The sequence below is a fragment of the Drosophila busckii genome, chromosome 2L, assembly GCF_011750605.1.
Source record: "Drosophila busckii strain San Diego stock center, stock number 13000-0081.31 chromosome 2L, ASM1175060v1, whole genome shotgun sequence".
In the NCBI taxonomy this organism is placed as follows: domain Eukaryota; kingdom Metazoa; phylum Arthropoda; class Insecta; order Diptera; family Drosophilidae; genus Drosophila; species Drosophila busckii.
In genome coordinates this window covers 737,826-765,093 of record NC_046604.1, presented here as the reverse complement: position 1 = coordinate 765,093, position 27,268 = coordinate 737,826, and the positions used below count along the sequence as shown (strand labels likewise).

The following is a 27,268-nucleotide window of genomic DNA, read 5'->3' as shown; positions in this document are numbered from 1 at the left end:
AACTCAAAGATAGCGAGAATCTGAGAAAGTTGATTAACTGAAGTTTGAAAGCCTTGAAAGTGAAAAGGTTATGTTTGAGTTCAAAAATATATCTATAATATATATATTAGTTTAAAGTTTAAACTGATGATATATTCCATTGAAATCACGCTTTAAAGTTTAACTTTTATTATTTGCTTTTATGTTTCTATATTATTATGTTATTCTTGTTGTTCTTGTGTTCTCTACTTCTTATACGTCCGATCCTTGCTTTTTTGTTGTTGTATGTGTGTCATTGTGTATACATAACATTAGTCTATGCAAAGGTTATATATGTATATATATACTCGTATAATATTTACTTAATATTCTTTTTGTTTATCATGTGCCTTGATTTTATTTTCCTCGCGGCTTTTTCATGTGTTGTGGTTGGTTTTTGTATTATCCCATGCTTTAATTTTCTTACCATAGGTATAGTAAATACATAATGTTCAATAATTAAATATAATAAATAATTTACATAACAGTTTATGTTATTCATTACGTCTAATATTTTCATTGATTTTACTAATAAACTTTCAACAGTTTGCTTTTTTTTTTGTTTTGCTTTTGTTATATTGTGAAATTAAATTCTTTAGTTTTTGGTTGTTGTTAAAAAAACGAATAAAACTTAACAGTTTAAAATGTTTAGCGTTAAATAAGTTTATGCATACATTTATTGAGTATATAGACTTTGTTTTTTTATTTTTTATTATTATTATTTGGAATTATATTTAACATACTCAAAGATTTGCTCATTTTGCTTAAATTTCTTTTGACAACAATAATTTACTAGCAAACGCAAAGAAATTTGTATTAATGTAATTTTAAACCTTTTGTTTTGCATATATATATTTATAATAAAAAAAAACTAAAGAAATTGCTTATGTTTGTGCCAATTTTTTTTGTTTTTGTTTTAGCAAGAAACTTAAAGTTGAGCTGTGGAATTATTGGATTAGTTTCAGTTTAGCTATTTGTATTTGATTTGTTGTTAATAAACTGTAGCTGAATGAACAATTTGCAAATAACTACGATATATTTTAATTGATTGTTTGTTGTTGTTGTTGCTTTAGTTGTAGTTGTTGGGTATTGATGTGGGCCGTTGAGGTTCTTGAGAAGTTCTGATGATGTATACGTTTTAATAATGTTGACGGTTCGTTTGAGTGTTTCTTTGGTTTACGCCAGACGTGCGAGATGTGCTAAGATAAAAAATTATATTTCATTGAGTCAAAGAAAATGCTGTTCAAGCCGCTCACCTGCAGTTGTTTAGACGTTAAGCATTTATTTCATATTCTTTAGTATCTCGTCAGTTTCCTCGGGATCCTTGAGCGTGTGCCATTGAGCAATGGGCCGACGTGGCGAGGCCAACATGTCCGACCAATGGCGCAGCTCAGTGCCAGTGCCCATGCAGCCAAGTATACAGCGTCCGATGGGCTCAGAGGTGCCAATACGATCGTAATCCACAACGGTAACAACAAGACAGATTTTCTAAAAAGTTCAGCAAGTTGTTTTCCCAAAAGAACGAGCCAAAATACAAGAGTGATTAGTAAGGGGAGCCAAACAAATAGATGTGTGTCAACAAATGGTTGTATTAACTGCAGACTGCTCTATGCGTGGAGCATAGTTCAATTGAGTAGAAGAACTTTTTGGGGTACAGTTTATATACCATATATAGTTGTATATAGGTGTTCTGTTGTGGGGGGAGTAAGGAAACTGTTACTGGTTACAGGCAGACACTACAAATGCTGTACGGAAAAGCAAATAACATTAGACTTGGTGGCTATATTATTAACAAGAGGTGTGCCGAGCTTTGGTTTTGGTTTTGGCTGTGGAAATTTACAGTTCAGCTTGTCAGCTTGTTAGCCCAACAAGCTTGGTAGAGAGTACAGCTAAAAGGCGGGCGACAAATACATATATATATATATATATATAATATATAGTTTACAAGCAATTAACACAATACTAAAGGCTTGACTTGGTGATAGCTGTAAATGGAGGCAGTTTGGTTTTTGTATTTTGTTATAACAAGCAGTGCATGCAATTGTCTAAGCTTAAACATAAAATTAATTATATGTTACAGTTGAAATAAGAAATGTTTGCTTTTGTTACTGTTTATTGTGAAGCGAGAGAAGCGTATGAGTTATATAAGCAATGAGTTTGGTTTTGTTTACACACACAGTTGTTTTTGTTGGGGCTAATGAACAAATTGCTTTTATTGTTAAACATTGTAAGCCGTAGCGTAAAGAAATATGTTCATTAAATACGTGTAAACGAAAATGTATAATATTCAATCCCATTTGTCGGTTACTCTTTCAATTGAATTTTCAATTCAAGTCGTTGCTACTTTTCGGGGCAGTCTTTAACTAGCTCAGGGTAACCAGTATATTTTTTAATTAAAAATATATGTTTATATGTAGTTGATGTTGTTGTTGATACGCTATACTTCTCTGTGTTGTGTTTTTTTTATTGATATATATATATATATTTTTTTTTTTTTTGGTATTTGCTTTTGTTTGTAGTACTGTTGGTTTGTTGGTGCGATTTGGTTTTGCGCTTTGGTTTAATCGATATTCAAATCAGAAGACAGTGTCAAAATAATGTACCCAATTTGGTGCATTATTGACGCCGCTGAGTTTAGTTTGCGATAGTTTGTATTATGGAAAGAGTAGTAAGTAGTATTGTATTCAAAGAGTTTTAAGAGTGAGTGTTAACTGCGCTCGTGCATTGCTTGCGAGCTGTTTCAACTACAAGAACACGGCTGTGTAGAGAGGCCAGCGGCACTACTGCTAGACTCTTCAAAATGCTGTAACTACGAGTAGACTGTATATAGACTGTGTGTATGTATATCGTATTGCAGTGTCTCAACTCTGTTGGAAAGTCTGTAGTGTGGACTACGAAAAAAACCTATGCAAATAAGCTAGAGGTGGTCACAACTAACTAAATGTTTTTTAATTCTATTTTGATTTGTTCATAGCCAATTCAGATTTTGTGGCTAGTTTGTGTGGTGGCCACCTCTTTATATAGACATGCCTATACGTTGTCGTTGTCTGTGTCAAAAATTAACATCAAACATATAGTATTTACTGTACTCAAATCAGCTTTAGCTAAGCATAAAATCAAAAAATTCTTTCAACACACAAAAAATTGTTGTCAATTAACTACACAAAAAAGTAAAGCCAAATTATAAATTATACGAATTATTATGGGGCACAACGAACTGCGCTCAGCATTTTTGCGTTATTTACAGCCAGCATGTGGGCGTGGCAGTCGTTGAGCTTTTTACATATATATTTATATAGAGTACAAAAAGTAACGAAAATGAAAGCAAAAAACATTTTGTTGATTAAATTTTACTTAAATTTGTTTACAACATTGAACATTGAATACGTTTCGGTTAACTTTTTAGAGGGGGGTACACATATAAGTAGTATATATAAGTTTTATATATTTAAGTGGAGGAGTTAGTTGGGCTAAACGAAAGTTTTGGGCTAACCTTTGTTTTGTTTAGTTTTTAGTTTTTTTGTTTTGTATTTAGTGTGGGTATTGTTGTCTTTGTTTGGAATACATATGCGTGTATTCAATATATGTATTATATATATAGAGAGATTATATATAGTTTATATATGAACAACAACAATTGCACGGAAAAGTCTAAAGTGTGTTTTATTTTGTTAAAACATTTTTTTTTTGTTTGGGGGGCGGATACGTTAACTCAAACTTTGATAAGGGGACAGCTTTGGTTACAGTTAACAGTGGTAGGTAGTAAGTAGAGTAGAGTAAGTAGTAGTAGTTAGTTTGTATAGTTTGGTAGTAGTAGTAGTAGTAGTAGTAGAGTAGTAGTAGTAGTTTTATAGGATAGTATAATACATTCTCGCATACTTGTATTTGTTCAAATGGTACTTCAAATGAGAACGACTCATTATAGTAAGGGTTGAGGGTGCATTTTTTGATACTTGTCTTCTTCTTTTTCAAACGTTTGCCATTTTGCATGATTGCAATTTTCACATATGGATCTATAAAATAGAAAAAATTGAAAGAAAGAAAAAGAAAACATTTTCTTTTTATAATAATAACGTAAAAACTTTCCAGTTGATGAGGCAGATTGTTCAGTTTCTTGATTTTCAAGTTAGTTTTAGAGACACATAAAAGTACTTGATTATAATATTTGGTTATAAAATAGTTAACAAATTTGTACTTTGTATAGAAAACAATAACAACAATTTAACAATTTGTGCAAACGAAAGTAGAAACTTTTTCATTTAAATATATAAACTATAATAGTAAAATTCTTATATGCTTAGTAGTTAGTTAGTTAGTTAGCATTTAAGTTTTCATCAAGTTCTCCATATCAACATATGGAAAATCGCAAGAGTTACAACACTGAACATTACGTTTCCACTTTCGTTTGGATTATAAATTTGTCTTAAATCAAATATAGTTAGTATATTTTGAAACACAGTAACCAGTAAAACTCAAGGCATACATCAACTGATAAATTATAAATTACATAAAATTATTTACAGCATAAATAGTTAGAATTTTCAGTTAGAATTCGGAAATGTTAAAATATTTTGACGAAAATGTTCTTTTGTTTGTAAAAGCCTAGAAGAACTTCATTAGACATTAGACATTTACTTTGTCCTTTTGCTTTTGGATATATTCAGCGGCAACGTTTTTGACTGTGGCTCTATATAGTATTCGATATACAAATAGCAGCCGAAATAATTGATACGATTTGATGGCGAGTGTTAAATAGATAAGTAGAAGTAGTTTACATGCAAAAGTGGAGCTAAAAGCAAGCGAATTTTTATATATATTTTTTTGTTTTTGTTTACCGCTAAGTTTTAGCATGAGCTATAAAAATATTTGCATTTATTGCTGTTGTACTTAGTATTAAAATATCATTGAGTTTTGCCAGGCATAAGTTAAAACTGTGCACAATTTGTTGATGGAAACGTTGCCAGGCTGAGATATATCCATGATTTGTTAGTTAAAATGATTTCAGTTTTGATTTTTAGCGTACGCGATTTAAATTACTTAAGTAAGTTAATGTTTAAAGTTGAGAAAAAATTTGCGCTAAGTTGAAAAATTGTTAAAAATTGAGAAATGGGAATAAAACTTATGGTTTCTTCTTTCTCTTAGCTCACTGCAAACGTTGCCTTGTCGCTTGCTTAACAAAAATATTGTTCAAAACAAAATTAGTACAAGAAATGAAAACTCAAAGCAATAAATAAAATTATATACACTTGACTAAATACTATAGATATTATTAAATGATTATATTATAAAGCACTGAGCAAGCGTTGCCAAGAATGCAATTCAATTTCTCTTTGCTGAGCGCTTGAATGTTTGGCATTTTGGCAACGCTTTGGTAGCACGCTATATTACCAGACAATCCACCGACGTCCATCTTCTTCAAGTTCTTGGCCTCCAGGATAACAACCGTTAGCTTGCCGGCGGTTGGCACGTAGCGCAGCGAGAAGCAAATGTCACCAAGCTTTTCCTGTGTTAATCCAATAAAAGTTGAAACGAATATAAATATTTATTTGTGGTTTGATTTTGATTTAACTTTGTTGAATAGCATCACAATAATTAACACTTCACATACAGTCTATATAATAAGTACATTTAATTGGATTTATACATTAAGTACATATAGGTATAGATAGTGGATTGTTTAACAATCACAGGGGGGGCTTTAGAGGAAGTTAGTTTTTAGAAAACTGAGCATGCTCAGTCTCTCTATTGAGTCTTTGGATCGTGCTGCAGTTGCAACTTAACTTTAATTACATATACAAAAGTAGGCCCTGCAAAGTATGCTACAGTTTCGTTTTGTATGCAAAATTAAAGTTTAAGTTTAAACATTAGCACGCGCTTTGCTAAAATTGTTAAACAAGTCTTTACAGTATAAATAGTTACAGTTTGAAACTCATGGATATTTCACATACAGTTCTGGGGCTTAAGAGGGGGATTATAGCTAAGCAATGATTACATTTACTTTAGTTATAGTTTAATATTGACATAAAACGAAAACACCACAAATAGTACATATAGAAAACACACACATATTTACTGCACGTCTTAGAGCTTCGATATTGTTAAGTGTTTATATATAGTTACGTATCATGTAAGTTAAACCAAAGAATTGATTAAAAACCAAACCTAAACAAACAAAAACAAACGTATTGACCTTGTTAGCGTGTAGTCTGTAATTTCTTCTTCTTGTTGTTGTTGTTTGTTAGTTTATTTGTTTTGTTGTTTCTTGCTTGGGGTGGTGTATATATATGTATATATAATTTATATTGTTGTTGTTGCTGTGCTATATCAAACTTACAGTTTTTCAACCTTAAATTAACACCCAGCTCAAAACCATTGTTGTTGCCAAAAAGCAAAACGAAACCTTTGGTTCCGGCATATGCACAAAAGTATAGTTGGTAGTTGGTTCGAATTGTTGCTAGTATATACACTAATGTTGACTAATTGAGAACGGGCTCTCAAAAATATATAATATATATATTCAGCAGTTGTTATTTGATTTATAAAAATTAAATGAAAATAGTTGAGAGAGAGAGCGAAAGAGAACGAGCGAAAGTATTTTGTTGTTATTTATATAAAACTAACTATTCATATGTACATACATGAGAGGCAGTAGTAGTATATAAAAAATATATGTATATATTTTACAATTGCACTAGCATTTACTAAAATAATTATATAGGTTTATTAAAAAAAGGAACCCTGGGTTTGTTGGAACCACTTGCATTTGTTTGGTAGTATGTATGTATATCGATTTGAAATTTTTGTTGCCAGTTTTCGTTTTGCACTGTCGTCGACTAATTGGGTTGCCAATTGCTTTATCCAAAGCCAGCAATTTGTACAAACTAACCTGGGATTATTAACTATAGTTAACTATGTAAAACGTGTAATCGTTGTATAGTTGTTAAAATAAAGTTTTTTGTTTTTTGTTTGTTTGTTATTTTTTATACAAAGAGCGAGCGAGCGAGCGAACGAGCGTTTATAGTATTAAGAAAGTGAGAGAGTTAGAAATAGCGAGCGAGAGCGAGATAGAGAGAAAGAGAGTTTGAGTAGTCACTTACCGCTACTTTGATTTGATTTGTATTGATTAAAATAATGAGCCTTTTGCATTTCAATTAAAAGTTTTGACCTTTAGCATGGGCATTCAAAAAAATGTCTCAAGACCTTTTTGAGTTGATAAGTATGTCGAATGTTGGGTGAATGTTTATGCTGACCAGAAGAATATCAAAAGTAAATAAACCAAAATTGTACATTAAATTAAAACTAAAAATAAATGAAAAGTTGAAACAATAACATAACTTGTTGATTCTTTGTTTGTTTCAGTTTCTTATTTTGACTGTCATCGAAGCTCTGCTTAAACATTACAGCACACAAACAATTATTATGCAAATCATAAATATATAAGTATATAGAATAATTTAGCATTATACAAATACAGCGGGCGAGACAGCGACAGAGTTCAAAAATAACACAAGAAGCTTGTTTAAAAAGCAGTTATACAATTTATTTTTTTTCTTTGCAGTTTAGAGTTTATTTATATTCAATTTTGCATTAAATTTTAGTTCTTATATTTTTTTTGTAACAACGCAAAACACAACGAAAATAACTTGAACACATTTATGAGGACAACAACCAAAGCAAATAACGATAATTATGAATGCTCTCATACAGAGAGTTCGAGTACTTACATGTTGCCACAGATTTTAGAGTTTTGAGTTTCCAGTTCGATTCGATATGATTCAAAGTTTCGAGTTGTTCAAGTAGAGTACAGAATACATTTATTTTTTTTTTTCGATTTATCAATTTGATGAATTTTGAGACGAATTTTGTATAGATTTGATTTTGGTTTTTGGTTTTTAGCGATACGTTCACAAAAAAAATCGAATCAAAGAGAAAAATGAAGAGCATATTAAAGATTTTTCAATGCCATATTTAAAAAGATTTCAATAAGTTGACAAATTGTATTAAAATATAATTGTTTTGCTTTAACGAATTTGTCTAATAGTGTGCGTGTGCGTGTTCCTGTGTCTGTGTGTGTGTGTGTAGAGTTTAAGTGTGAAGTGGGTGGCAGTCAGTGTTTTGTATTAAGAGCACAGTTTGTAAGCAAAAACATGCAAAGATTTGGAATCGATTCTATGCATATATAAGTTCATATAGTAGTTATATATTTATATTTGGGTTTTTGCATGGGCTAAACTAAACTTTTGTTAGCAAGTCTGTATAAAATGCAGCTATTAAAAGGGGATTTAAAAAAGAAATCTTGTGTGTGTGTGTGTGTGTTGGTTTAACTTTTGTGTGTTAGTATTGGTGTTGGACGAAATTTGGGGTGCAATTGCTACAAGTTAAATTATACAGTTGAGCATTTGTTTTAGACTTGTTGAAAGTGCAATAAATAAAAAATATTGTTTAAACTTTTGTGTGTAGTGAGTGTAAAATTTTATCAGCATGGCTGCCTTATATTTATTTATATTTTTAAAGCCATGCTGAGTATTTTGCTGTCCACGCGTTTGATTCACAAATTAATATTGCAGTGTGTTTACTTGTATTTGTTAAATAAATATTTATATTTACAATTGCAAAGTGTCATACAAAATGCAACTACAATATTAATAATGCGGGAATATAGGCAAACAGAACAAAGAGTTTAGAAATTGATAATAAATTAATTGATTTTGGTTTGGTTTCTGTTCTGCTCTATACAAGTACAGTGTTTATTTATTTATCTGTGTGTGTGTGTGTGTCTGTTTTGGATAGTTCGATGCAAAAAACTTTTTATATTGATTATAAGATATATATATTTGATATATTTGGATATGTAGTAGTGTAGTGTGTTAACAAGAGCGACAGTTCAAAGAGAAAGACAGAGGAGCGTAGTTAAAAGTATAAAAAAAAATCAAATCATGTATGCAAATGTGTTTGATATTTTTGTCGTATATTTTTCTTTTTAAAGTTTAAGTATTTGTTTGCTTGGTATTTACCTTCTACAAATGTTCAAGAAAACAAGAGTAATATATTTTTTATATGTATGTTTTGAAAAACAATTTGTTTTTGTTTCGGGGGGAATTGGAGAAAGAGAAATTGAAGAGTTTTATTTTTCAGTTTTGTAGTTTGTGTAGGTTAGAGTTCAACAAAAACAAAAGAAACACAAATTGAGTTAACATTTAGGATATTAAGATTATAGAGTCTATATAAATTAAGTTTGGTTTTGTTTTTGTTTTTATAATTTGTTTTTAATTATGCATATTTTGAACTGGGTGTGTAGGAACAAAAAGTTTTTGCACTTTACTGTCTGTTAACGTAGTTTAGATTTGTTTTTGATATTGTTTACTTTGTTATTGTAAATTGTTGCTGTTGTTACTGTACTGTATTCAAACGAGAGACAGAAAGAGATAGAGTACTTAAAAAAAAACACAGAAGTTATTATACTTTTGGACTTGGACTTGGCTGAACTGTTGGTCAAGTAGCTTGTTAGTCAATTGTGAATTCAAATACACACAAAACACACAATTTGTTTCAATACTGAATACATTTTGTAAGTAAGTTAGTTGTTCTTGTTGTTGTTGTATTCATGACAGTAGTAGTCAACAAATTCACACGCTTGAAAGTTTAACTGTTAGCTTGTCTAAAGTGGACACTTGTTTAAAAACCATAAATAAACTTGTTCAACTCAAATAAATATATATGAAACACAAGAGAATATTCAACACTTAGAGGCACATTTAGTTTTTATTAAGTACATATACATATAGAGTGGAAACACCATCGATATATGTGTAGCATACCCTGCCCTATATATGTACGTATATATATGTAAATAAGAAAGAAAAGAGCTGATGCCATGGACCCAGCTTTACATACCTGTCCGCCTTCGCCCTCAACGCTAATCAGATCACGCCATTCCTCAATCGTTTGCGCCAAGTCAATGGTACAGAGCGGCACCTTAACCTCACCGATTTGGTCATGTTTGGAGAAGCGATCAAAGTCAAATATGGCAAACACAAGTGTCTTGTTCATGGCATCGGCATAGGGTAAACTCTGCAGTTGTAAAAAGTTAAGCTAAGCATACATAACCGACTAACTATTGAATTTACCTTGAAGGTAAAGGTTTCATTGAAGACTGGATTTAGCGTTTTGCGATGCACTTTTGTTTCGAATTTCTTTTTCTTGTCTGGCAGCAGATAAACCTTCACATAGGGATCTGAGGTACCGCCCATATCCAGTGCAGGCAGCTCCTCGGCTTGTATGACAGTGACGGCCAAGCTATTAGAATTGAAATCGTATTCAAGCTGCAATAAACAATATAGAATAAAAGCCGCCACAACGAACGTGCGCGAAGAGAAACAAAAGAAGGAAAATACATTATTAGTTGAGAAGGTAATGGGAAAATTCTTATAGTTACTTTATATGTGATGGACTGCATACCAATGTAATAAAAATAGTTAATCGCAATTCAATTTTTGTGTTGTGCACTGCAGTGATGTAATGAATGTTCAACTCTTCAGCAATCTAAACATATTTTAATGCATTAATTTATTATCACAATAAGTTGATATTATGCAATCATTTAGTTTAAATTATAAAGCTCTTATTATTTAGTTTGTTGCAAGTTTAATACATTGAAAAATATGTAGATTAGTTGATTCATCATTATCACTGAAAATATCTCAAGTACTACTGCAAATTTATTAATTTCGTTTGAAAAACTTATGAATTTCGTAAGCTAGTGCATAGATTGAAGTGTTTGAAAGTTTGTGAAATCAAAAATGCTATGTTAAGTAAACGTCGTTACGCTTGCTTTGACATGACTTTGAGCTTTGGACTTGTCTTTGGTGTTACGCAGTTAACAGTGCATACGGTATTGACTGCAGCTAAGTTTTGTTAGTTAGTTTGGATTAGTTAAGATCGTGTTGCAGGCCATTTTATTGCAGGGACTGGCATTAAGGAGTGTAGTGCTTACCTTGAAGTTGAGTCGCCCCAGCTTTTGCTCGCTTTGTTTATCCTCTTCGTCGCCCTCTTCGGCATTTTCGGTGAGTTCCTCCATATCAGGCTGAACCTATGACATACCAGAACCCAATAACTACTAAGATTTAATGGGAGCTCAGATACTTACTTTCTCTTTGTATGCCGATCCCAATAACTGTACCGATTTCATATCAACACCCTTCTTACCCTTACCATCTTTGGTTCTTCGCTTTTTCAGAAATCTGCGCACACAAAAGAATATGATGCCAAAGACAACGAGGAATACGAGTATAATAATCGCGACCACGCCCCATGTGGGCAGACCGGTGCGTTCAGCAATTGCCTCAGTGACGACCTCGCCGGCATGCTCAATCTTCTTGATCACCGGCACCGAGGTGGTGGCAGCTTCTACAGGATAACAGTGTTAGAACAGCAGGCAGGATAAGTAACTAACAGAGCTTACCCTCAGCCTCTGTTGTAGTCTTTGGTGCTAATGTTGTTTCCACCTGTGCGATTCTTTGACTTTCGGCTGCCGCCTGCTCCTGCTGTTGTCCCAGTTCTCGAAACTTGGAGTGATGTGTCGTTTCTTCCACCTGCTGATTGGCCGCTTCCAGCTCCGCAGCGCCAGAGACAGGCGCTGGCTCTGGTTCTGATTCCGTTTTAGCATTTGGTGGCATTTTGCACTGTGGCCTTTACTGCAAATGTTTAAACAATTGTGAACATAAGTAGCTGAAAAAATTCAACTCAACATATGCAGAGCAGCATACATAGCCTTGAAGCACTAGATGTGCGATGACGACGTCTACAAATTGCTCGGCACAGCAACTAAAAGTACTTATGAATAGCATGCCAAGGACACCCACACACAGACACATACACACACACCCACAGCGTCTGCAGCTCTCGCTGAGCGCGACAATTTACGAGAATGCCTTTTATTTGCAACGCGTTCGCTTTCATTTAATTCATTTATATGTAGAGCTTATCCCCAGCTGCGCACAAAGTTCTCCTTTTTTATTGTTATCCCTTTTTGTGGGTAACATTAATTTTTAATTTAGCACATTTTATTCGCCTCAACAAGTTTCAAGCTGGCAGGCAATAATTAAAGTTGCGCATTAGCATTTGACCTTTGTTGCTCTCCCTTGAGGATTCTTCTCTGCTTGACAATAAGCAGCTTTGCCAGTAAAGCAAATAATTGCCAATTAAAAAAGTATTACTGCGAAAATTTGCTGCCAATGTTAAGCCTTAGAGCTGAATATAAAAGTGAATAAAAATATGTTTGCTGGCACAACAGGTCGTATGCGTAATATGCTTAAAATGCGACTACAAATAGCTGCTCAGCACTCGCTGCTGACGTCAAATGGGTAACTCTACACTCGCCCACAGTCGCCCACACACAGCCGCCGCCTGCATTAACAAGTGAGTTTGAAAATTTAAATATAAACAACTTGTTTACCCAGTCAGAGCCTAAACCTGGGGCGGCCAGTCAAGTATGGGCGTGGTATTTACAGTACTTAGCCCGTAGTATTTGCTTAGCAGCAATAGCCATTAGTCTAGATTCAATAAGCACTTGAGCGTATATGCCACGCCTTTACGCTGGGCCGCCTCAAGTGTTTGCTGACGCCACTGAGAGTGAAATTTAGCTTTTGGGCAAATCAATAGTTGAAATGCAAATGACCTAATATAAATTTTGCCGTCTGTAGGGCGTGACGCAGCAGCAGCAGCAGACAGACTTGCAATTGAAAAGGGTTCGAACAACGAGCAGCTGCTGAATATTTCAATTTGCTTGCTTCATAAAAGATTCATGCAACGCACAAAATACAATGTTTGCTAACAAATGAGAAACAAGCTTGAGTACAGAGTACGTGCTATTTTATTAATGCTGCAAATCACAAGCGAAATAATCATGTCCATAAAAGTTTTTTGCAGACCGAAACTTTAGTGTAGAGAAAATGTCATAAAAGCAGCCACAAGAGGCAACCTAAGGCTTTATGTATGATGCAGCAGCATAGTTTATAAAAGCAACACACACGCACACACACACACACATGCACATAAGTCTAGAGTTTACAGCTTTAGTGTAGCATACATTTGAGCGCTAGAAAAAACAGTTTTTGTCATTTTGCCAGCACCTTCTGTGCTGCTCGTTTGCTTTCGCTCAAAGTTTTCTCTGCAGGTCAGCTATAGGTGCTGTGTGTGTGTGTGTGTCCTGGTGCCCATTTGTCTGGGGCATTCGTGGAAAAACATGACATCAAAAAGAAATTGCGCAGCTTTTGCTTTATAGTTTAGGCTGCATTCATTGCTTGATTAGAATTTTATTATATATATATGAATATATATATATATATATATATATATATAAGCTTGCTGCCTGACTCTTTGCAGAGCTTTGTCAGCTGTTTATAAATAGCAAACGTGTGGGCGTCAGCATTTTCAGTCTGCGCTGCAGCAACTCCCACTAAGCTTGCACTTGTCTCTGCTCAGAGACTACGCAAATAGCAACAATTGTCTGACATTTTAGATAGAAGGCAGGCAGGCAGGCAGCCAGGCAATTTCATTTGGCGATAAGATAAATTGAGTTTATAAAATATGCAACAGCAATAAGTGAGGCGAGCCGTAAATAGCAAAAAATAAAATGTCCAAAGCTGACAACCAGACTGTCGAAACAAATTAAGAGCTGTGTGCCCCGAGTCTACGTCAACTATGTGCTGTTGTTGTCTGCCATAAACAACAACAAGTAGCGCACACAATAGATATTAACATGACGTTGACATGTAACTGTAAGAGTTTAAGGGCTGGCTGGCTTAAAAGCCAAAGCAGTTGGAGCAGGCAGCAGTCGCTGCTCATTGAAGTTCACTTATTAATTGTGAAGCTTCCGACTGAGCAGGAAACGGTTAAACTTTTTGTAGAGTGCCAGCGACTGAGAGAGAGAGAGAGAGACGCAGAACTGTGCTCTCTTTCTCTCTCTCTCTCTCTCTCTGCGCATATAACCCAGAGAAGGCAACAAAATATGCTAAAAAGCAGTGGGCAGCACACTGCGAAAAAAATTGAAATAAAAAAGAACAAAAATTGTAAAAGACAGACGCACGTCTAAGCAAGTTAACTTGGCTTGTTCTTGGGGCCAAAACTAATTTTCCAGCTCATTATACTTTTCTTTTTGAATGCACAAAAACTACGACGAGTCTTTTCCATAGCTAGTTGGAGTTATAAACTACGCATTGCAACATTGTTTGCTGGCGTTAAAGTTCAAAAGTACGCATATCATTTTGCCAAGGCTTGTCTGTCTGTCTGTCCTTGTGTGTGTTCCCAAATCGCTGACTTAATTATTGGCAATTATGTGCGGTTTTTATGTCTTGTGCTGCGTGCAGATTCTTTTCGCCTCCTTTCTTTTTGTCTGCGTCTTTGACATTTCGTGCATATTTCATATTGTCCTGCGCCCCAGCTAATTGCTGTATTTGATCAGCGCTGTCTGTCGCGCATAACTGAATTATAATGCCTAATAATGTTAACTCTAATGAATTTATTAAAGCTGCGCCTTTGACTACTAACAAACTTGATTAGTTTAGGCAGAATTTTTTATTTTACTTTTAAATTTACCTTCTATTCACAGAATGTTGCCAATGTCGAGTGTACGCGCCACAGAGCCACACAGCGAGCGAAAGTTAGTTAATGCGGTTCAGTGTCAGCACGCTGCTTGAGTTCAGGATGCTGCGGCTGCGGCTGCTGGTGCTGGTCTTCAAGAAATGCTTATCGCGAGGATGATGTGAGAAGTAGTTGAAGTAGTTGTAGTAGAGGGGGAGGCGGTGAGCGCGCGCGTGTGTATTGTGCTGCTGCTTGGGCTGCAAATGAGGCTGCTTTTGCGCGAGTCTCACATGTATTTTTGGGTACACTTCTGCTATCGATTTGGCGATAATTCGATAGATTACAGGACGTCAGGCGTTGTGTTTAATTAGGTTTGTTTTTATCAACACATTGGTTAGTTGTATGTTTTTTATGTATATTATTGCAATGCGAATGGCATGAGCGAAAAGGCGAGCGAGTGACGAGAGAGAGAGAAAAAAAACACAGCGTATACGTAATATTAAAAATACAATGGTATGCGTAAATATTGATAGAGCAAACTCTGCTCTGTATATGAGAGAGTGAGAGAGTGTGTAGGCTTTGTATGTGTCCGTGTGTGTGACTGGTTAAGGGGAAGGGCAAATTCGCTTTTGCTGCTGCTGGGTACGAAGACGTTGTTAAAAGCCAACTCAGGATAGAGATTTTCTTAGAGCCGTTTTTATTTGGCCTGTTTCCGAGCTTTTTACACTCACACGCACACACACACACTCACACACACGCATACACTTGTGCTTTTAACGCTTGCTTAATTGTATTTATAATTTTTTAATTTATGTTTAATTGCGTATTATTTGCTAAATGCAAACACAATTAATATTTATTTTGTTGTTTGGCAGCACGCAACATTTTCTCAGTGGGTCACGCAGCTTAGAAATCATGTGGAAAAATCAATACTTAAGTCAGGCACTGAGACGCGTTTTCACTTTCGTTGCGTTAATTTTCATGCGAAGCTTTCGAATTTTCAATTTATAACTTTCTTAATTCAATTTTTTGAGCTAAGCAATTTTTTGCTAAAATGCTGATACACAAAAAATTATTCACACAGCGCGTGCTATCCACACACACATACACATACATATACATATACACACACAGGCGCAAAGAACACTTTTTGTTGCTTGCGTTTGGTTTTTGCTTTATGTAATAATTTCAATGGCAGCTCTGGCCGCTTTGCCCTTTGCTAGGCACAAAACTTTGTTAGCACTTTAGTAAAGAACTTAGTTTATGTTGAATTTATAGATTATATAGCTTGAAAAATTGCTGCTTGCTGGCTTTTTTTCTTCTTGCTTTTGAGGCTTGTGTAGATTTTTTGACTATTTATTCACCTTCAGTGCAGGCGCTTTGTACTTGCAGTCAACTTCCACGGTCGATGTTCATTCGCGATTTGGGCAATATAGTCAAGGAGCAGCGAGGAAAAAGCCCAATTGTCACATTGCCCAACAGCAGCGAAAAGAGAGCGAGAGAGAGAGAGAAACCGCGTGAGCGAAACGGTTAAGCATCGATTTATCGTCAGTTGGTGGTGCGCTCCTGCGGCGGGTTGGATGTGGGCAAAGCTTTTGAAGCAAGTGTAGACTTTTGCTGACGAGCATTGGGCCAAACAGCTCAATGAAATCATTTACTCGAGCAGCAAAAGCAGTTGGAGTGGCTTTTGTATATACAAAAATATTTATGCATATTAATATAAATTTAAAAATATATTAAGCTAACAATTTTAGTAAATTTTTTCTAAGCTCAAGCTGATGCTTCTAGCGTCTGCTGGTAAAACATCTGATATGCAGCCACATGTTTCCGTACGGTGCATGCGTATTGCAAGCAGAAACTTCTCAACGGCAGCAGGACCATGCGCATAAATGAGCAAAGCAGCTTTTGCCTTCAACCCGGCAAGGACATTGTCGTAGTTGGGTCGCAATGCAGGGAAATTTCAAACTTTTAACGTTTGTTGACATATAAAACAATAAAAAAAAATATTTTTCTTTATTAAAATATTTTGTTAAATAATTTTAATTATTATTCATTTACTATGGAGCCATATCAGAACATTAAAAAATACTCTTATACACGAGGAAATAGCAACTGTTGGAAATAATGTTAAATTTGGACACAAAAGAGCTTTTGGACATATTACTTAACATTTCTTTAACATATGGAGTCCAAATTTAACATTTCCAATTATATGTCGCTTACAATTGCCCTTAGATGGCGCTGCTGTTGGCGTGCCTGCCTGCCTGACTTTATCAAAATGCATAGACAGCATCATTAATGGACAGCCTGCACTTCCGATGTGCAATTACGCATGGCAAACATACACACAAATCAAAATTTAAATCGCAAATTCAACTACATGTCCGGGTTTGAGAGCCGGAGCCGGAGCATGAGCTAGCGCACGTGCCTGCACTAAAAGGATGAGCTTCAATTATAAATTGCGCATAATCAAATAAGTTTAGCAAAATAGTTTTAGTTATTTATTAAGTCAAACAAGCGTAAGCAAAGTATTTTTTTCTTGTTGTTGTTGCTGTGTTTACAATTCGTGCCCAGGACATTTGCTGCTGCTTTGTAAACAAAACTCTCTCGTTCTATGTCAAGTCAAATAAGCTATAAATGTGCCAGAGTCTTGAGCATGGCTCAGAGTCTTGCCTGAGCTGTAGCAGCAGTTCGTGCTAAAATCATTATCCTGTTACTTGTCATTAAGTTGGCATAACAATTGCTATTGCTGTTATTGTTATTATTATGCAGTGCAGTCAGCCATTAAATTAGCAGCTTATAAATTATGAATTGCTATTTAATTCTGCAAAACTTTGAGCTTTACAGACACTTTAACTAATTTGTCAAAGGATTGAAAAATTAACTGTTTAGCTTGCGCACATATTTGCGCTGCTGTTCCTTTCATTGATTGATTGATTGATTGATGCATATAACAATTAATATTTGCTGCAACAGCCAACGCTCGCGGTTATTTCGTTTGCTTTTTGAGCTGCACTACAATTGCTCAACATCAACCAATTTGTGCTGGTTATTATATGCATTTATTTTTGACTGCCTTTATACTTTATTGTTTTTTTTTTCCTGTGTGTTGCGGCTGCAATTGAATTTTGTGTGATTTGATTATTTGCCTGGCAGCTGTCTGATTTATTCATTAAATAACGTATCGCAACAACCCGAACTCAAGCCCCTGCACCGCTTGTACCCCTTCATTTTCTACAAAATAAATTGATTTCAGTTTTCAACATTAATTTAATAGCTGTTGTTATTATTGCTTGCCGGCTGAACGATCAACTTGCTGAACACTGGTTCAGGCTTTTATGATTATTGCAATTGTCCATTGCCAATTGTTTGTCGTATTTGTGTTGTTATTTTCATTGGGGCTACATTTATAATTTCTCTCTCGCACTCTGTCGCACACACGCATTGCCTCTCGCTCACTCGTTTAATTACAATTCAAGCGGTTTATGCATTTTTGCGGTCATTTGCATCACATTGGGCATTTCCAACTGATGTCAAGTGCTGCCTGCGATTTCTTTAAAGTGTTGGCAATAAAACGTAAATCGCACCACAACTAAAGCCGCATAAATCAGCTGACCATAATCGTTATCGTCGGGCCCAAAAATGCTTCACATTCAATGCAGGCTTACATTAAGTAGGGCTCAACATTCTGGGCTAGAGCAAAAAAAAACATTTGCTGCAGATTTTTTCATTTCTTTGTTATACATGTAAAAATTCTTGGAAAACTTATTTAAGTTCACGCTAATAATAATAATATGCAAAAAACGTTTCAATTTATTTTTATATAAGCTGAAAATGAAAGCTTTGTGCTGGTTCTTAATAAAAATGCGTGCATTCAATTATTGTGAAAATAAATTTATTTCAAAATATCAATCAATATTTGCTGTCATATGTGTATGCAAACAATTGCTGGCATAAATGTTGAATTTCTTGGAAAATTGAAATCAGCAATAGCTGATCTCATCCTTTGCTTTGCTTAAAGTAAACTCTAATTAAAACTGAATGTACATAGCTTACTCAACTTTCTTTCAATCACTTGTTGTGCGTAACTTGTTGTTTGCCTTTGTTTTGTACACGGCAAATTGATAAATCCTTTAATGTTGCACACACTCACACTCACTCACACATAGAGCTTACTCTAGCTAAGCGAGTTGAGCGCCGTCAACTTTCGATTTCGGCGCAATAAATCTGCTTGGGAGAATGTGAGGAAGCCTGTTTGGCTGCTTTTGGGGGAATTTCAATTCCAGAGCTAAGCACGTTGACAATAAACTCATTGAACAACGCCAGAGACAAAACACGTGCTAAGAGCGAGAGCTTTGAGAGACAGAGACAGAGACAGCGACAGCGAACCGAAGCGTGCACAAATAATTGAATTCATCAAAGTTAACTCGCACAATTGTGAAGATATTTACGGATAAGGGAGCTGCAGAGGTTGGGGAGTTGCTGCACAGCTGCTGCTGCTACTGCTGTCTCGAGTTAGTTTTGTCAAGTTGCTGCTGCCTTTGATGATGGCAACAGTCGGACGTAAAGAAAAGAAAGCATGGCGCATAAAAAGATTTACGAATTGACAAAGTGCAAGTAGATTTTAGGGCCTGAACTTGCAGGCAGGCAGGCACATGTAGCCTAAGCACGAGCCTCAGTTTGTTGCTACACACATTGAGGACATCCGCAGGCAACAAACACACACACACGCACACGCACACTTGAGAAACAACTTGAAAATCCATGTCAGTGTCACGTAGCATAGTGCCTACAACAAGAAGCATCTAAAACACAACAATAAACGCAGCTAAAAATAGCAGCAAGCAACAAGTCGAAGCGCTGATACACTAAGCAAATAAATGCATAATAAAATATTAGCTACTAGCTTAGCATGTCTGCTTAGCAACAGTTTAATTTATATATAAATTAAACTTATACTTAATATCAACTTGGCTGCCATAGCGCAACTAACTCGCTTCGGCTTTGACACTTCAGATACAAATAGCTTCAAGGCATCTATAGCGCTGCCATTGTCTTTTGTTATTTTTTGTGCCTCTGATTGGGTTGTCTTTGTTTTTCTTTTGGCTTTATTTGTTACATCATCATCAGCAATGGCAGCAGCAGCAGCAGCAGCAGCAGCAACTGTAGCAGCAGCAGCTTAAATATTTGGTTTACATGCTTGCATTGCGTATACGCCATGTGGCACGCACTTGATTAAGTCATTCAATTTCCAACGTTTAATCAATTATGCAACGCTAACAAAAATGTACTTTTCTTGCCGCCGTCTCGTCTCGTCTCGTCTCGTTGAGCAAATTGATTCAATGTTTATTGATTGTAAGCACTTTACACTAAGCTTTAAGTCTGGCTGCCCACCACCCATGGTGAAACTCTTCATTTAAATGCCGGACTTACAGCTGAGCGCTAGCCAAGTGGCTTTTATACAACTTGTGGGTGGACAACGACGTCATTTTTCATTCCGATGGAAATATTGATTTGCAGCGGCAATCGCTTGCCCGCTGTGTGTGGTTGATGTCTGTTTTGTCAGTCCGTCCGACTGTCCGTCTGACTAGCGATTGCTTACTGCGGTTGCTCATCCGTTTGCTTGTGGCCAGCAGCAGGTACAGACTTTACAGCAACTCGAACTTGTGTAGTAGATTTATGTGGCAAATGAAATATCGTACAGTGGGCGCAAGTATTTGCGCACGTTTCGTTCGATGTGTGGGCGCTCTCTTAAATATTGAAAGGCAGCAACAACTTTAGCGACAAATTAAGCGTAATAAGCACATCAGTGTGGTTAGCTGCCAGATTTATAGAGTTAGCCACGCTTGTGTGTGGTCAGCGTGGTAACTCAATTGACGACAACAAGCATACGCCATGTTGCCTGCGCCACCTTTTCACTGTGCGTCTCAGCCACGCTTTAAGTTTTTTCACTCTCTTTTATTATTTTTTTTTGTGTTGTTGTAGTTGCAGCCCAAGCGATTTATAAACGTTACAAGCATAAATAAACAAGCAGCTGTTGAAAAATGCAAGCTAACTGGAGCCAAGCAGGGGCCAAGGAGCAGCGAGCCTGACTGGCAACATGTGCTCTGTGTTGTGCCGTTGCGTCGCACACTCGTGTTGTATATTTATTTACTTTTGCTCTTTTATAAAATATTTTTTAATGCAGCCACAGTGTTGCCAATTTGTGCAGATTTATAGTGACCAGACCTGTTGCCAGCGCCAGCGCGTGCCGAGCAAGCAGGCAGAGATACGCAAAGAGGAAGAGCAAGAGGCAAGTAGCAAGAGAGAGAGAAACAAAAACTGCGCGCTTGTGCTGACAATCGCCACAGGAAACTGCAGGCCAAGTGGGGAAATGCTTGTTGTTGTGTGGTTGGCTCCATAACTGAGTGCTGCACACATACCAAACAAGCACAATCACACGTATGCACTGGGGTAGCGAATTGAATGCGCAACTACTGAATGCACATGCTAGTCTCTGCCCATAGCGACGACCATTAGGGTAAGTCAAGAGCAGGGAGTGATACTCATCTTAACTCTAAATATAAAATAGATATGCTTCAGATATTGAAATATGTTTTTTATAGATTTATTATTGGCTGCAGTTGCTTATAAACATACGATAGCAGAAATGTTGCCAAGCGCCACTCAACAGCATGTGGAGTTTAACAATGTGTTAGCTAAGTAAGTAAATAATAAATTGCATATATTTTTTTAAATTTATTTAGCACATATAATTAGCACAACATCAAATGCAAAAGGTGCTTATAATCAAAATATGTTGCTAGCAACAATGCTGACAAGATTTTAGATTAGACTTAGATTTGAACATAGCGTTAACAAGATAATACATATAATATATTACCTATTATATTTTTAATTTAATAAGTTTATTGTTTATATTTTTAAATACTGTTGAATTTTATTAGCACATCCTTCATAGCTTATAATCAAATCATGTTGCATGTTACTGTCGCCAAGCGCTCTTCGGGATTAGCGTTAACTCTTTTATCTTTTCTGAATACACCTAATGCTAAACCCATGCGTACGTTTGTCTGAATGTGAGTGGTTCGTGCTAGGAAAAAGAAAGAAACGAGTTTTGTCAAATTGACAGTATAATAGATTTAGTATGTTTACAAGTCTGTGGCTGCTACCAATTGATGTTGTTGTTGTTTTAAGCATTGCTCATATGACTGTTGTCGTTGTTCATACTGCCGCCGCTGTTGTTGTTGTTGTTATTACAGTCGTTGTTGATGTTGTTGAGACTGCAATTGCTGAATTGAATTGCTTTCACTCGTCGCCAGCGCAGGATGTGGTGCAATTTGCACTGTTTGCTGCTGTTGCTGCTGCTCTGATTGTTGTTGTTGTTTGTGGGCGGTAGCACTGTCTGCCAAATATGAGCACCGGAAATTAGCACAAGCCTCTCATACTCAAAAATATTAGTCAAAATTGAATGGACATTGCAAAGCGTGTAATTACATTCGCCCCATTCTCTGTGTGTGTGTGTGTGCATTGAGGGCCGTCGCCGGTCTAAATTAACAAAGAGCCGGCAATTAAAGGCTAATCAGCCACTTGACCATTAGGCTTGACCGCACAGTTTGAGTTTGAGCGCTGCTAAATGGTTCTATGATTGCAATACGTTAACAACAACAACAGGCACTCAAAACTTTGCACACGTTAGCTTTGCTCGAGGCAAGTACTTGCATATTTCAGTTGCAAAAAAAATATTTAATAATATTTTACAGCACGCCATCTTTTGTGCTTTAAGCCCGCAAATTGTTATAAACTATTTATATATATGTGTGTGTGTGTGTGTGTCTGTGTGTGTTAGGCAAGGGCTTACAAATTTCGCTCTGCTAAAATGGAGTTTGAGCTTGTAAAAATGTTGTGCGTTGCATAAACTTTTTTCTGTTCTGGCACAAACGTTGCACAAATCGAGCAAGTGAAGCAAACTAGGGGGAAAAAATCACGAGCGGCTCTGCAACTTTCGCTTTGTGTTGCATACTTTTGTGCGCTGCAACTTCGTTTGAGCCCATTTGAAATTCATAAATGTATATGAGCGTGTGTGTGTGTGTGCGTTAGTGGCGCACAATTGCTTATGAAATTGAGCAAATGCAAATGCCAGCTAATGAGGCGCCACTCAGCGGCAGCAGCAGCAGCAGCACAAATTGCATGTGTTAATTAGAAGCAGCTGAGAACTCACTACAAGCGCAGCACTTAGTCAATCAGTCAACAACTTGAGCCACAAACAAGCCATTAAAAGCCATTTAAAGTGGTCAGCGGGGTTGATAAACATCAATGCGGGAGACAAACTCGCCAAACTGTCAAACAAGCTGCAGCATGCCTGTGGGGCATGAACAAAAACAACAGAGAACGACAATGAAATTGAAGGCAAATGTTTAGTGCAAGTTTAGCACACAGCGCGCAAGAAGAAAATAAAGAACAAAAAAATTACAGAGAAAAATGTCCCCAGGGCGCCCTTGGCACGACGGCATGGCCTTTCCAACTTTTGTGTGTGTTTTTTTTTCTGCTGCGCGTCTCTCGCACCTGCCACGTGTAAAACGCTGCCAGCGGCAGTTTGATCGTCCACCCCTATCTCTCAGCTCTGTGGCCTTTGTGTCGGTGTCTGTGTGTCCTTTGTGCTCGCCTGTAAATTGAAATGGGTCCAACATGCATTAAGCAAGTGTGTCGAGTTCTGCGTCGAGCTTATGTGCATTAAATTAAAAATAAACTGTCAGGCGGGATCTATTGAATTGAACTCAATTCAACTGAGCATCAGGCGATTGCAGACGATTGCTAGCTAAATTAATTATATTCAGTCGCTCACAAACTTCTTCTTGGCTTGCTTACATTTGATTTGCTGACAGGCGAACATGACTACAGTTTTGAGTTGCAGAGTAAATAAATTTAAAAGCCATTTGCCATGGATTCGAATTCATGTGGTGTTAGTTGAACTTAATGTGGCGAACGTAAAACTTTCAGCTCATGCTTGCTGCTTGGGCTTAACAGCTAAAGCTAAAGCTGAAGCTCTGTGTTGCAATAACAAACTCATGCTAATTGCTCTGCTAACAACTGCCAGCGAGGACAGCTTGGAGTTTGCCTGCACCCGAAGAAACAACAACACATAAATATCTGTGAACAGCAGCAGCAACAACAAGGAGTCACGCTTGGCCAAGGGCCACCTTTAATTACGACAACAGGACACCGCAATGCCCAACTAGTTGCACTACACACACACACATAAACGATTGACCTTTGCAGCTTAGAATGTTGCTGTTGCCATTGCCAGTGCTGTTGCTGTTGCTGTTTTGCTGTTGCAGGTGCCACAAGTTGGCAAGTGAAGTGAAGCAGCAGCTGTAGCTTATAAATTTGCACACGAACCAGCGATAATTGCTGTGGAAATGAAATAAAAATGCAATTAAAGTCAACGTAGTTGCTCACTCCTGCCGCCTCTCCCACTTGAAATGAGCATTCAATTAAGCGCCGGCAGCGTTTACGGTAGACGTAGCGCCTGTCGTTGGCACTGCCAGCTAGCGTCGGCATTTATAAAATGATTTTAATCTTTATCAAATTAGAAAAACGACAACAACAACAACAGCAACAGCAACAAGAGCTCCAGCTCGAGCTCGCTCTGGACCAATTTCCAGCTTCAGTCAGTCGTGTCGACAGTGTCATAGCAATTAAAACTGTGCTGTAGCTATTGTACAGATTACATCGCTTTGCGGAGCCGAATGCGGCATGCGGCATGTGGCACGTAGCACGTAGCATGTTGCGTGGGCGTATCTGGTCAGTCAGAGCAACTGTTAAACGCTTTGAAGTTTATTTTCAGATTTTCCATGCTGCTCATTGAATATATGACTGCAAATGGACGTCAATTTTAATCTCGCTCACCCACTCCACTCCACTCCGCTCTCTCTCTCTCTCTCTTTCTCTATTGGAGCTGTCTATTGGAGCTGCTGTTTGGCAGTGGTTCAAGCTGCTTATGGCCTGACGACATTGGCTTAATATGGCAATCTAATAATTAGTTGTAGCTTTGAAAATCAAAAGCTTTTCAACGCTTTTATGTACTTAGACTTGCTTTGCTTATATCTATTCAGTTTAGAGTAGAACTTGGCATAAATTGATAACCACTTTGATAATAAAAGGGGCGCTTAATTTGTGCAATTAATGAATATGAAATTGATTTGATTTTAATACTAAAACTGTGCGCTGTCGACTAGCTCAGCTAACAAATATTCGAATTTAACTGTTTTCTACCATTTTATGTTGGATATTTAAATGATTATAAGCAATTTGACGAATTTATGAACAAAACTGTAAACAAGCAGGAAAACATTGTGTAAAATGTTAATCTTTGATAAGATTATATAGTCTTATGCTTTAGATTATAACGAAGTAATATATTCAAGAAACGTTTGAGTTTTGACAACTTATGACCAAAAGTCATTAATGGCCGATTAAATTTTATTTTATTTGCAAAGCTATAACTCAGCGAGAACAATGTAGTGAAGTTTTATCCTTTTTAAAATTGTGAGACTCATTTGATCAATTAAACATTTTTTGATAGACACAAAAACCAATTCTAGAGACTTGTTTATGTTTTTAATTTGTAGCTTTGCTTAGTTTTTTTTTTTGACAGACACAAAAACCAATTCTAGAGACTTGTTTATTTTTTAATTTCAAGCTTTTTTTAGTCGCTTTGACATCAAATAAATCAAATAAAGTTCAAGCTTGCAGTTAATCAAATCAGTTAATGCAAATTGCATGCAATTTATTGTGGATTATTTCAAGTTTATAGTTCCTTAGTCCGTCTTTCTGCACTTGCTTTGCCTAAAGGCCATAATGGTTTGGCCATCAATATATTTTCATTTGCATTTCCATTTCAATTTTAATCTTTAACTCGAGCTCGTAACCTTCAGCAAACCTCTTAAGCCGCCTTATGCACACTCAAAGCCTTACGCACACTCATTTTTTCCCTTCGGAAAACACTTTGCCATAGCATTTGATATACTCAATGGGGGGCAGGAGTTGCTCGGTTGCTTACCCGCAGCTTTACTTGATTTCTTTTTTACATTTGGCGCAAAGTATTTCACTTGGCTGCATTTTGGCAATGTGTAGCTAGAGCCAATGCTATTGCTTGGCTTTGCGTTTCTCGCTCTCCCTGTGTCTGACTGCGGCTTTGGTTGCTGCCAGCCAAACCGCCGCCCATCGACAGCATCATGGATTATGCAAAAAGTTTTTCATTAATGTTGGATTTAGATATTCCCTTTTTTTTTATCACGCTTGCCAACTTGCCGCTGCTGCTGCGCGCTCCTGCAGCGCGTTTTTTTCCGCTTAGTTTCCTGCGCTGCTGCTGCTGTGTTGACAACAACAGAACTTGCTGCTCCCAGGATACGTTAACTTTTGTGCTGTGTTGCAGTGTGGTGCAATGAAAGCTGCCACAGCAACAAACAGTTGCCACAAACTGCAATAGACAGAAACAACAACAACAATGCCGCACATGCTGTCACTTGCAACAAATTCCAACAAAATTTAGTAACCAAAAACTTGGCAGTCGCACTGCTGCGTTTAACAATCGACATTTTTTTATATTGTTCTTGCTGCAATTTTAGTATCAAATTTATTTAAAAAGCACGTAAAGTTAAATGAAGCTATTGCCTTTGTTCTTGCCGTATACTAAAAAGTTTTTATGCTTCTTTCAAATTTTGTTTAGCTTAAAACATAAATTGCTTAATATATTTTTAAAGCACAGGAAACTTTATAGCGCCACAAAATACAGTAGTATACAAAAAATAATAGTTTTGAATATTTTTATATTTTAATAATATGCAAAGCAGATTAATCGCACTAACAATGTTAGTTTATATGTTGAGTATAAAGTGGGAAGCTTCATGAGTAATATTGCTTATAAAATAACTAAGCAAATGCCTTTACTACTCTTTTTTTTATAAATGTTTGGTTCATACTAAAGGCAAGGCTCAGGAATATTTTATTGAATCGATCTGCAATAATTATTAGAGTCAAATATTAAATAAGAGCAATTTTTCTTAAATCAGGTAATATAGTTTAGCTAATCCTGATGACAGTTTACCTCTCATGCTCAGTTTTTAGCTGCACACCACCCAGCTCCCACCCACATTAAGCGCTCTCTCAGAAACAAAGCAGCGAGCGCAGATCGATCTCACTAGCAAATGAGTGAAGAGAGTGAATGGAGAAGAGAAGCTGGAGCAGCTAAAATGAGTGGGAGGCTGGCAGGTAAGCAGGAACTGGATGTCCCAGGCAAGTCAGTTGTGTTTGGACTTGCGACGACTAAACAAGCAGTGAACGAGTAGCGTGAATAATAATTAGAAATAATTTAGTAACAATCGATTGGGCAACATAATTCGAGTCAGCAGGTAAATTATTTGTTCAATGCTCTCGTCTTTGATTATTAAAAATGGAATAGCAGCTTACTTCAAATTGTTATTCATTACCTAATTTTGCTACAGAATATTCAAATTGTTTGTTTCTTTTACAATTAAATGCTAAGCTATTTATTCATTTATTATTTATAATGTCATATAGTTTCTTTAGCTTGTACGCTGAATATTAACATATTTTGAAATCATATAAAACTTAATTAATATTATACGTTTTATATTTATGTAAATTA

General features: G+C 36.3%; 1 protein-coding gene across 6 annotated transcripts; it reads right to left on the bottom strand.

Moving 5' to 3' along the window:
• Window positions 1-892: 892 nt before the first annotated feature.
• On the bottom strand, window positions 893-16,026 carry LOC108608141 (synaptotagmin 1). Of its 6 annotated transcripts, none has more exons than XM_017999379.2 (11): window positions 15,963-16,026; window positions 14,614-14,908; window positions 11,480-11,711; window positions 11,165-11,424; window positions 11,012-11,107; window positions 10,146-10,340; window positions 9,913-10,089; window positions 5,407-5,518; window positions 3,898-4,031; window positions 1,275-1,506; window positions 893-1,217 (listed from the first exon to the last, which is right to left on the bottom strand). In XM_017999379.2, exons 3-10 carry the CDS (start codon window positions 11,691-11,693, stop codon window positions 1,300-1,302), a joined length of 1,395 nt encoding a protein of 464 aa, XP_017854868.1. In that variant the 5' UTR covers window positions 11,694-11,711; window positions 14,614-14,908; window positions 15,963-16,026; the 3' UTR covers window positions 893-1,217; window positions 1,275-1,299. The 6 variants fall into 6 exon arrangements, with proteins under 6 accessions (XP_017854868.1, XP_017854871.1, XP_017854872.1 ...); XM_017999382.2 differs by having other exon boundaries at window positions 5,407-5,515; XM_017999383.2 differs by having other exon boundaries at window positions 5,407-5,515; window positions 11,012-11,101.
• Window positions 16,027-27,268: the final 11,242 nt, after the last annotated feature.

Excerpts from the sequence above, each read along its gene's own strand:
- LOC108608141 (XM_017999377.2), bottom strand. The coding sequence starts at position 11,693 with ATGCCACCAAATGCTAAAACGGAATCAGAACCAGAGCCAGCGCCTGTC. Across the intron at positions 10,341-11,011 it reads TGGGGCGACTCAACTTCAAG|CTTGAATACGATTTCAATTC; the intron begins GTAAGCACTACA and ends TGTTTATTGCAG. Across the intron at positions 4,032-5,406 it reads GGACGTCGGTGGATTGTCTG|ATCCATATGTGAAAATTGCA; the intron begins GTAATATAGCGT and ends TCTATTTTATAG.